The sequence below is a fragment of the Callorhinus ursinus genome, unplaced genomic scaffold, assembly GCF_003265705.2.
Source record: "Callorhinus ursinus isolate GAN/ISIS: 27379988/994484 unplaced genomic scaffold, GSC_fseal_2.0 scaffold58, whole genome shotgun sequence".
Taxonomy (NCBI): domain Eukaryota; kingdom Metazoa; phylum Chordata; class Mammalia; order Carnivora; family Otariidae; genus Callorhinus; species Callorhinus ursinus.
Genome location: NW_027397120.1, coordinates 8,388,145 through 8,399,273, shown reverse-complemented (window position 1 = coordinate 8,399,273; position 11,129 = coordinate 8,388,145). Strand labels below are relative to the sequence as shown.

Below are 11,129 nucleotides of genomic sequence, written 5' to 3'. Positions count from 1 at the left end.
GGGCCGGGGTCTGGGAGTCATCGCACAGAGGTGGCAGTTGGGGCCATGGACTGGGGTAAAGCGAGCTCAGAGGGCTGAGGGACTGAGTGTGGGACACCCCCCAACATTTCAAGGTCAGAAACAAGAGGCGGAGCCAGGAAGAAACTGCTCTGGAGGCTGGAGTCTAGTGTTTCCCAAGTGGAGGGTAGCAGCAGGGCCAGGAGACGAGCTAGGAACAGTCTTTACGGATGAACTTCCACAAGGGATGTGACAGGGTACATGAACTTTGAATCTCATTAAGTGAAATGTTACTCCCAAAAAGAATTCCACCTTCTCACAAGTGGACCTGTATTACCAAAACACTGGTATTATAATACTGAATTATTGTATGTAAAATCCGGTCAGGAAATGTTTGTGGAAATTTGTTTTTTCTGCTGTTAAACAGGAACTTGTGTAATCTCTTCTATTTTGCTGGCTCCCATGAGGATCAGGAACCCCAGCCTGGGGGCGCCCTGGCCAGTCGGAAGCATGCTGGGATTGGTGCCCATGCCATCTGGGGGAAGCTGGGTCACCCATTCCAACTGGGTTTCTGCCACTGATGGGGAGGTCACACAGGGTATGCAGTGGCCTCGGGAGGGGCGGAGGTCACAGCAAGAACAGGTCACTGTCCTCAGCACCTCTCCTAGGTGGCACCCGGAGCTGCTGCAGTTCGGCATTGCTTGGGTGACGCTCCGATTCGTACGTCTGCTGCACAAGATCCCAGGTCCACACGGACAGGGACCAGGTCTGCTTTCCTGGGAGCCTCCGGTGCCGGGCACCCAGGCAGCACTCTGAAAACACTTGGGGAATGAACAGGTGAAAAGCAGCCCCCAGCCCAGCCCACCCCAATGTCTGGCCCAGTGCCTTGCGCCAAGTAGATGTTCAGGAAACATTGGCTAAAAAATTAAATTTTGGCTCTTGCGCACTTTCTAGCTGAAGTGTGTCCCTTGGTGCCTTTGAGACGGCGGGGCAGGGCTGAGCCCAGGGGTGGGCAGCGCACTTCTGATGACTCCGCTGGCCCCTTGAGCCAGCCCCCAGGCCTGCCTCAGCCTGTAGGTGGGAGGCCAGACCCATTGAGCAGAACAAAGTCATGTTCATTTCCCTTTGTTTTTCCCAAGAAGTTCCAGTCACCACCCAGAGCTCCAGATCGGGAGGTCTGCGGAAACCATGGCCCCATCCCTGAGGGCCTTCCAAATGGGGACTGAAAGGGGAGAAGAGGAGTTCTGGTACGTGAAAGGCGGACAGGCTGGGGAGCCCTGCTGGGGGGACTGTGGGTATACAGTTGGCACAGCAGGTAAAAGCACTGGCTTTGAAGTTAACAAGTAAAAATTAGTTGCCCTTCTGCTGTCTCTGGGGATCAGAGCTGTGTGACCTCGGGCAGGTGGGCAGCCTCTCTGATCCTGTTTGTACTTCTGTGTACCAGTGTCTACTAACTCTCACACCCACGCATGAGGCCCCCAGACCTGTGGATGGGGGAAGGGCCGGTGGTGTCCCCAAGGTGATGGGGTGGGTGCATCTCAGGCCCTCCACTGGGGAGCCCAAGCCTTGAACCCAGCCCATCTGGCTCCAGGCCCAGGGCTTTTCCTCCTCCCATACTGTCCCTCTCTGGGGGCAGAGTTTGGTGGGTGCAAGTCAGCCCATCCCTTCTGGTGGCAGAATGGTGAAGAATGGCTCATGACATGGGGAGAAGCTGGACGCTGTCCCATCATGACGCCCTGGACCCGGCCTTTCTCTGCTCCACTGGGTCCCCGCTGTTACATCACCATGTGGCCCTGGGAAAGCCATGCTACTCAGGGATGCCCAGGAGTCAGCCTCAAATAGACCTCCCTGCTTCTAGAGCCTTCCTTAAAGGGGCCTTTCAGAGCAGGCAGAGCAAGGGTGCCTGCCAGAAAGCCACAGGAGCGCCAGTGGCCTCCCTGCTAGCCCCATGCTGTGCCCCAAGTAAGGAACCCCTCACTGTGGGAGAAGGGGGTCCCCTTCATAGTCTCGGCTCCTTGCCTAGCCCTAAGTGCAACAGTGGAGAGCGTGGGGGTGGGCCTGAGTCCCGTCAGGGGCCCGTGGCCCAAGGGTGCAGCCACTCCCAGGAGGGCCAAGTGTTGTCCCTCATGGGCCGGCTGCAGCCGCCCAAAGCGCCACCATTTCAGCTCGGTGCTCAGCCCTGGCCCGTGGCTCTGGGGCAGCAATGTGCACAGTACTAAGAGACCCAGGGGAGACACAGCCCTCAGAGAGCCTGCGCTGGAGCAGGTCATCAAAAGAGGGGGTGGAGGGCGGCAGGGGAATGGCAGGGTGGGAGGGCTGGGGACAGGGTCCAGACTGCCAGGGGCTTCAGGAGCAGCGACAGAGTACAGGTCGTGGACTTGAGTCCAGTGTGGGGCCAGGAGGCAGGGCCGAGGAGAGAGAGTCTGGAGGTCAGCCGTGCCATGCAGCCTCTGGAGCATGGACCCAAAGAGGTCATGGCCCCCCAGGCTCTCACAGGGACCAGAAACCATGCAAACTATTTTTGTAGCTTTCAGAAGCTGCTCCCCTCAAAGCATGACTAACTCAGAAACAGCTGAACTTCAGAAACTCAAAGCTGCCCACGTGGCTGGTGTGGGTCCCCTAGGGAACCGAGAAAGAAACTTTAAAGAAAAAAAAAACTCATAAGCCCTCAGAAATCACTTCTACCCAGAGAGGGAGAAACAGTTCTATCTGGGGCCGGGGTGGCCCTGGGCTCACTTGGAGAAACACACAGAAGAATGACTTGCAATGTGACTTTGGGAAGAAAGTGGGTCTTTGGCTCTGCCTGGCCTCCCCCTACCCTACTCACCACAGCCACAGGATCCTGCTGGACAGGAAGATGCACCATCTCAGGACGGACATGTCACGAAGCTTGGTGCTCTGCTAGGCAGCCGCCTGCCCACTCACATCTGCTTGGGCCCCACAGGGGACAGCTGCAAGGTACAGGCCAGGGGCAAGACTCCCCTGACTGCCTGACTGGCTCGCAGGACCACCCTCCTAGGGGCGGCTGAACAATCACCCCCGAAGACGTCCACACCCTAATCCCTGGAGCCTGTAAGTAAGTCACCTTACGTGGCCAAAAGGCCTTTACAGACGTGACCCTGATATGGGGAGAAGATACTGCATTGTCCGGGTGGGCCCAGAGTAATTACCAGAGTCTTTCTGAGGGGGGGGAGGGAGACAGTCAAGAGAAGGGCGATGTGACCACAGAACCAGAGCCAGAGAGAGATCTGAAGATGCTACACTGAGGACGGGGTCAGTGGCCACCAGCGATGGAAAGGGGAGGCCTCCAGAAGCATCTGCAGAAGGAACAGAGCCCACACCTTGGCCTTGGCCCCATGAGACTGATTTTGGATTTCTGATCTCCGGCACTGCCAGATGATCAACTTGTGTTGTTTTAAGGCACTAAATCTGGCATGAGGTGCTCCAGCAGCGGAGGGGTACTAATCCGGGTCCCCAGGGCCACTGCTGCTCACGCTGCCGGGGTCCTGCCCTCTCCCCGCTACTCAGCAGGAGCCTGGCCCTGGGAGGTTCTGGGAAGGTGATTCTTCCTGCAAGTCTTAACAGGATTTGCCTCACCCACAAGCAGAGTGGCTACCCAGAGGGTGAGATTTCTGGAGCAACAGGGTAACACCCGCCTACACCCGAGACCTCTCTCCCTCCCTGCTGGCTGAGGCCCGAAATTCCTCCGGAGCACAGCCCTTGCTTCGGTTCCCACATAGGGGCGTTTGGGAAGAGGTCGTTCCAAAGGGAGGGTTACGTTAAGATGTAGATGATCTGCATCATATGTTCCCTGTGAGCTGGTTCCTGAGTAGGGGTGGGTGTCCACGCAGGAGAGAGGGTTTCTGGAAAGTCTCCTGGGACAGGGACTCCATCAACCCTCCAGACTCACACGTCCCTCCTGCCCCTCATGTCTCGGCCATCCCCACGTTCTCCTCTCAGGCCCATTTTCTCTGCTGAGCCAAGCTGTTCCTGGCTCCCTCATCAAGAGATGGGGTTCCTCCTCTTTCCAGGCCTGGACTCACTAGCCCCCGTCACAGAACACACCACTACGGGGGGGGGGGGCGGTGCTGGGAGAGAGACTCTCCCCAGGGGGGGGTCTTTGCAGAACTAGGGGACCAACCCATGGGCCACACTGGCTCCAGGATCGCCCAGGCTTCCAGAACCCCAAACTTGAGACCCCAGCTCCTCCATCCCAGTGCAGCCAGGGACACCGGGTGTCTAGGACAGTGACACACACCCAGTGACACCAGGAGTCTCCAACTCACTGCCCCCGGGGCCAGGCCTGGCCCCAGGAATGAGGGAAGCAGCCAGGCTGAGCGCAGCCTCTGGGAGGAGCAGGGTCTGTGATCAGTCACCCCAACCTTCTTCACAGAAGTCCGTCTTCACACGCACATACCCACGTGAGGCAGGCCGCTCGTGCAGTCACTGGTCACGTTAGAGCCCTTCTTTCTCTGCTCTTCTCTCTCCCGCCCCATATGCGGGAGGCCCCCTCAACCAGTGCACACAGAGTCCACAGGTTAGATCCTGAACGATTTCCCAGACTCATCTGTACGTGGCAGACGCCATGCAGAACCTACCACAGGTGCTCAGGAGGGCAAGGAACAGCATGCGCTCCCGGGACAGGTCACAGGGGTCCACATTTAATGTTAAATATGAATAAAAGTACAGCGTGACCATGGCTCATGTAACATGCCTGCCACTACTAAGGGTGTACAACTGAACACAGTCCAACACGCAACTTTGGGGACACAAAGTCACTTCGATACCAGGTCGTGAGAAATGCTCCCTTTCACTTTGGTTTTGGACAACAGGCTCGAGGGCCGCCGTCTGGAACGGTGCCCGGGCCGTCAACGAGAACCGGGCCTGAACGCGACAAAGTAGAGGTGACAGATACACCCTCCAGAGATGGCTCCTCGAAAGAAACTGGATGGCACGGATGGGCGCGAAGGGCTGGGCCTGCATATACAAAAAAATTTGTAGAATAAACCAGATAATATTGGAAATAATAGCTCCGGTAATACTTCTGTAAGAAGCAGAATTACACTACATGTTATTCACATGCATAGGAGTGTGTAGGAAAAATCCTTTGTCGTCGCGGTGGTTGGAGTAGAATAGCAAAACGTGTACTGGAAGTGACAAGTTTGTAGGCAGAGAAATTAATCCACAAGAAGGCTGTGTCCAGAGCGGAGGCGCCTCATCAGCAACAGAAGTGGAAGGGAGCCCACTCAGAAGAGGCACCCACGCGCGCGCACACACCCTCCACTGCAGATAAATACACATGCACGCTGGAGTGATATCTCCCGCGGCCCCCCGGGCTCAGGCCAGACTCCCCCGCCAGCCCCGCTCCACCTGCTAGCTGTGAGGGAAAGGGAAAGGGGGCATTGTCCCACAAAGCGGGTCTCAGGGCACACAGCCCCTTCGGGAGCAGAAACGGCTCGGCCGTCCATATGGCCCTCTGCATGCTGTCAGATGGGCTGCGTGTCCCACCTCCTGATGGCAGAAAGACAGTGGTGCCAGGGCTGGACAGCTGAGCGAACCCGCATGTCTGCGAGCGATGGCTGGACACGAAGACACCTGCACTTTCTGACTTTGGCGTTAAGGGACCTTGACCAGAGGGCTCTGGTTCGCAGGAAGCTTCCCTTGAAAACACTCCAGGGCGAAGTCTCATCAAGGTCCCACCTGGGGCTGGGTGCCAAGTGCGCTCCAGGGTCCTCTTCAATCTCTCCCCTTCACTTCCAAGAAATGACGAGACCTTTACTCCATCTATTGGGAAACCAAATTGCCGAGGGGCCCAGAAATTGCCATTAAGAATCCCAGCATACCATGCTCGGCCCACGTATAGCTCGCTCACTGTGTTTCTGAAACAGAACACAAGCATCTTGTAGTCTGTGAACACAGTAAGGGCCTCTGGCCACATGTGGTGGAGAATGTGGTAAAGAGCTCACTCGGGGAAAGCAGAGCAACGGAGTGTGTCTGTGGCCAGAACTAAAACTTAAAACACCCTCCAGGCCTGGTAGTGACCTTGAGTGCATGAGGAGAGTCCAAGATACCCAGATTTCCCATAAAGAGTTCAATTCTTGGAAGTTGCTCAGTCTAGAATTAACAGCAAAAACTTCCCTTCCAATTATAAACTGAAAAAACTCTGGAGGAAACACATTAAGAGGCAGAAAAGAGAGCTATGCCTAACGAAATGCAGAAAGTGGTTTTAAACATTCATTTTCTAGTTAAACCTAAGTAAAGCAAGGACAGAATGGGAGATGGTCCGAGAAACGAATGTGCTACCAAAGTTCGACTGCTTTTTCTCTCTCATACAAGTAAAGGGAACAGGGTTTACATCCGAAGAGAATAAAGGGTGGACTTTGGAGTAAAAGGAAAAAGGGAAAGAGCCTCCATTCTCTGCCCAAATGAAGGTACTGATCTGAATGGTGTTTCAGAACTGAATGGAAGTGCAAGTGACCTCTAGCGTGGGGGCGTGACCTCCGGCATGGTGGCGTGACTCCGGCATGGTGGCGTGACCTCTACCGTGGTGGCGCGACCTCTAGAATGGTGGTGTGATCTCTACCATGGGGCATGACCTCCAGCGTGGTGGCATGACCTCCAGCGTGGTGGCATGACCTCCAGTGTGGTGACGTGACCTCTGGCATGGTGACATGACCTCCGGCATGGTGATGTGACCTCTGGCATGGTGACATAACCTCCAGCATGGTGACGTGACCCTGACGTGGTGACATGACCTCCGGCATGGTGGCGTGACCTCCTGCATGGTGACATGACCTCCAACGTGGTGGCGTGACCTCTGGCGTGCTCAATCGGATCCCAGCATCATCAGCCCCCAGCCATACCTCCCCTGAAGCCCCCCGCCTGGCGCTGCCCGCCTCACCCCCGCAGCCTGGCCGCTCTGGTGCAGGAGGGATCAGTTTCCCCAGTGGAGTTTCCAGTGGCCTCGGATGGGGGAGTTCCATGAAGGGTCAGTTGCCAGGTTATTTCACACCACAAATGCTTACACTAAACACGTGCCTGGGAGGGGAAGAAGAATCTCAGGGTTTTCTCCACGCTGTGAGTAAAAGGGCCCCCCACCCTCAAAGAGACTCTTCTGTCATGGTACAGTGGAACCCGCCGCAGGAGCTCGGCCCTCAGGTCTTCCTCCAGGCGAATGCCTCGTCGGCGAGCACCTGTGCCAGCCTGGTGTTGAAGGGCCCATAGAAGTCCTGCAGGATCCTCTGGGTGACCGGCCACATGGGCCCCAGGTTCCGGTCCTCGGGGCGCCGCGCGTTGGATGCGGGGCTCTTTGTCATCAGGGTCTCTTGTTTCTCACCTAAGGGCCCTGGAACACAGAGAAAAACTCCCATGAGGCCGGAGGCGCGGCAGGAAGGAACTCTGCAAAACTCCCAGCCATGCTTCGTGTTGAGACAGGAGCTCCCCTGAAGTGCTGGGAGATGAAAATTCTTTGGCTGGACCCCTCCTGGAGTTGCTGGGGGTGGAAAGTGGAAGCGCCTTCATGAACGAGCAGGGACTCACCAGCCTGGGGTTGCACACCTGCCCTCGGAAGTGTGGCGGGATCTGGGGGTTGCAGCCTCACCCAAGCCTCACCTCCTGCTTTCGTGACCACATCGCCACAAAGGGCTGGCTCTCGTGGCCATCAGCCTGTTCCTGGATAACTGTCCGACCTGCCTGACATGGTCCGTGTGCTTAGATTTTCCTGCTAACCAGCCTACCCGAATTCTGCCAGTGTCATTTCTGCTTCAGGCTGCTGATGCAAAGGGCATGTGGCTGGGCCCTATTTCACCTTGCGTATTGTGCTGTATGGTAGCCATGGGGGCTGGGGGGAGGCCACCTATGCTCAGAGACCCCATGAGCTGAACCTCCGTCTGCAGCAAGGGGATCGGGGGGGAGTGAGGCCCAGAAACAAGCCAGCCACCCCTATCCCCAGCCCTCTGGACCACAGGCCTCTCATTGGCTTAACCAACCAGATCACTGCTCAGGCCCTTGGGATTTGGCCAAAGTCCTGAGCCTTTACACAGAAAACCCTATTCCAGTGTCCTTGGGTTAGGTGTAATAGAAGGAACAGAACTGGTCTTCACTGTCTCAGGGACTAAAGACAAGCTCATCAATGCAACAGAATCCACCAGTGGCCAAATCAAAGAAAAATGGTTCTGGGCCCTCAAAGGGAAAAGTAATCACACTCCCTCATATCACCAGCTCACCCATGACAAAAGAGTTCCAAGACCAGTGGTGGGCAAATATACTTCAATCAAGAAATATTCCAACAAAATTCCCAGGCCAGATCATTAGACGGGGCCATGGGAGGAATCCTGGGAAGGAATCTGAACTCTGCTCTAGACTTTCAACAAGCAGTCCACGGGTGTCCATCCGCATGGGCAGCACTCCACGTCCACGGTCCCACCCCTACTGGCCATCGCCATGGCCACGAGCAGCAGACCTACCCCGACGTGCCACTCAGCTACGTGGCCCCGACTCCAGGGGTCCCCAAAACCCTGAGACGATACGATGACCCGTCCATTCCCTCCTCCAAGCCTGGGCTTCCGCAGGATTGTTCCAGCCACACACTGACAGCTCACCCTCCTCAGGGCTCAGCTCACACACCATTCTTTCCATGAAGCCTTCCATTCCACCCTTCAGCAGCTGGGACCCCAAGTCATGCGTACGAACCTACGGTGAGGGCACTACCCTTCCCCCATGTCATACTACCGGTTCCTTGGTTATTTGAGCGGCGCCTTTCCCCTCTCCCTCTGCTGGACTCAAAGCTCCCCGATGAGGGACCCCCTCACCACCTCGGCACCAGGCCCTGTGCTTGGCGAACAGCTACTGAACAAGCGGCCCACCTCAGCCTGGCCTGGCCCAGTGCACGGAGGCTGCACGTGACTCAGCGAGCACCTCGGCCGGCCAGGGTGCACAGGGCCCATGCCAGCTCCATGGTCTCCCGCGTGATATTCCTACCGAGGTTGAGAAACTGGAAGACCCTGTGCATGGTGTATTTGACGTTGGATGCATGGTCTTCCAGGCGAAGAATGAGGAACTGTTCTTTGTTAAAGACAGTGAGCCAGTCCAGAAGGTACACAGCATACAGACCGACCTGGAGCCTCACCTAGAAACAAAGAAGAAGGTAGGCGTTACTTCAGGAGTCATTCCCCCAACACTTTTCCCAAAGTATTATGGCATGTGCACGAGCCAACACCAAAAGAGCTAACCGAGTGAACAGCTGCCTTCAAAGGGCGGATTTTAAACGCCATGCATTCTTGAGTCCTCATGGAGGGTTCTGAGCTCCCCACACCAAAGGTTCCTACTACTCAGAGTCGCATGGAATCCTCATGATGACCCTGTAACTAGCGGCGTGACAGGTTTTGGAGCGAAGACTTGGGTGAAGGAAGAGGCTGAGAACGCACGCATGAACAGTACAAATGTTCTCTGCACAATGACCTGGCTGTTTCAGCTCCTACGCCAGCACACGATGGCCATGCAAAACGCCTCGGGCACAAGCCAGGTGAGTGACCCGCCGGGTGCCTGGGGCCACCCGAACACCTGTGACCAGGCAGCTGTGTGGACATCCAAACAGCAGTGTTCGATGTGGCCACTACATGTCCGGCGGTCCCCGTCCTCCGGTGCCTCTCACACCCAGCTGCAAGACTGCACACTGAAGAGTTAACCTTACCCAGAGGGAAATCTGGCCCCTGTCCTCGGCTCCTGGGAGGTGACCTCTAGGTCACCTAGGATGTCCTACCTGATAAGTATCTTTGCTCACCTGGGGCATCAGGCCACCCAACAGTAAACGGTTGAGTTATGATGGGGACTTTGGGTGACACAGGATCAGTGTGACCTGCGGCAGGGGCTGGACAGTAAAGGTGGTATGTGACTGAGCCCCAGGAAACACCTGCCACCAAGGTTGGCCACCAAGGCTTGGCTGGGCTTCCTTCGTTGGCCAGGCTTGGTGCGGATCATGTGCTTCTTCCCTGTGTGGGTTTTAACGGGTCCCCCTTCCCTGCTGTAAGTTGTAACCACGAGTACCACAGTCTTCAGTGTGCCCCATGACTCCTTCCAGTGACTTACTGAACCCCAGAAGTGTTTCTGGGGACCCCCGACTTACAAACCAAGTGAGAGCGGTCTTGGCACATCCCGGCTAACTTCACAGTTGCTGCTAAGCTATTCAGAGCTTCAGGAGAGAACAGCTCTCTCCCCTTCTGCCCTGAGGCTCCTTCTCCCGCCCTCCCCAAGTCCTCGGGACCCTGCTCCCCTTCCTGTCTGCTGTTCTGCCTCTGTGGCCTTCCCAAATGTTTCCCTCTGCTGCCTCTGCCTCGCTTCCCGCCAGCCCCCCCGGCAGGCCCCGCTGTCACAGCCTCCTGGGCTCGGGTCTAGCCTCCGAGCAGCCAGCCCTCGCCTGCCACCAGTATAAATTGTCCCCACCGGTGGTCTGGCCGTGCTGCCCCACGCCCAGCCCGCCTGCTGTCCCAGCGTGGAAAGCTCGAGGTCCGGCTTGTGCTCAGCCCCCAGGTGCCCCCTCCGAGCCTCGCTCCTTAAGCTGAGGGCTCAGGCCCCTCCGTCATCCCCTGCCGCACAAGGCCAGCCGGGCTCCGACTACCTCTTTTCCTCTCCTGCTGTTCTTTTCCCATTTCATTATTTTTCTAATCATGTGGGAGGATGCGGAGGAAGGAAAACAGTGAGAGGGGATAAGCTGTCTCCAAAACTGATGAGCTGCCGCAAGCCCCCAGGTTGTCGCTTCCTTGTGCACCAACCCATAAAGAAGACCGCAAGCTGGACCAAAGCCACAGAGAAAATGAGTATGTGCCAGCCTCAGAAATCCTGTGTGTGTCGCCTCTAACACAAACAAACTGTGATGAGAAGACCTTCTCGAGCCATCAGCCTCACAGAGCATTTCAATTCTCTGTCAGGCTCACGGCCTCCCTCAGCCTCATGAAGGTCATCTCTTCCAGAGAACCTGCCTTTGGGGCTTGAGAACTTTCTAGAATGAAAGAAGCTGGTGTTGGTGACAGGGCAGGGCCCTGTATAATCGCTGGGAACCCACTCCTGACCTGGCCACAGGTGACAGACTATTTCTCTGCAAGCCTGTTTGTGCCCATCGTGGGCAGAGCCCCCAC

The 11,129-nt window shown here is 56.5% G+C and overlaps 1 protein-coding gene across 11 annotated transcripts in view; it reads right to left on the bottom strand.

Moving 5' to 3' along the window:
- Positions 1-4,637: 4,637 nt before the first annotated feature.
- Positions 4,638-11,129, bottom strand: part of CHST15 (carbohydrate sulfotransferase 15) — a 77,727-nt gene continuing 71,235 nt past the window's right edge. For 5 of the 11 annotated variants that reach the window (XM_025880336.2, XM_073884734.1, XM_073884733.1 and 2 more), the window contains exons 7-9: positions 8,977-9,124; positions 6,899-7,342; positions 4,638-6,775 (exon numbers count right to left, since the gene is read on the bottom strand). In XM_025880336.2, coding sequence (XP_025736121.1) covers positions 7,152-7,342; positions 8,977-9,124 — 339 coding nt within the window. In that variant the 3' untranslated portion in view covers positions 4,638-6,775; positions 6,899-7,151. The remainder of the gene's footprint in view (positions 6,776-6,898; positions 7,343-8,976; positions 9,125-11,129) is intronic. The other 6 variants (XM_025880337.2, XM_025880340.2, XM_025880341.2 and 3 more) reach the window with 6 other exon arrangements.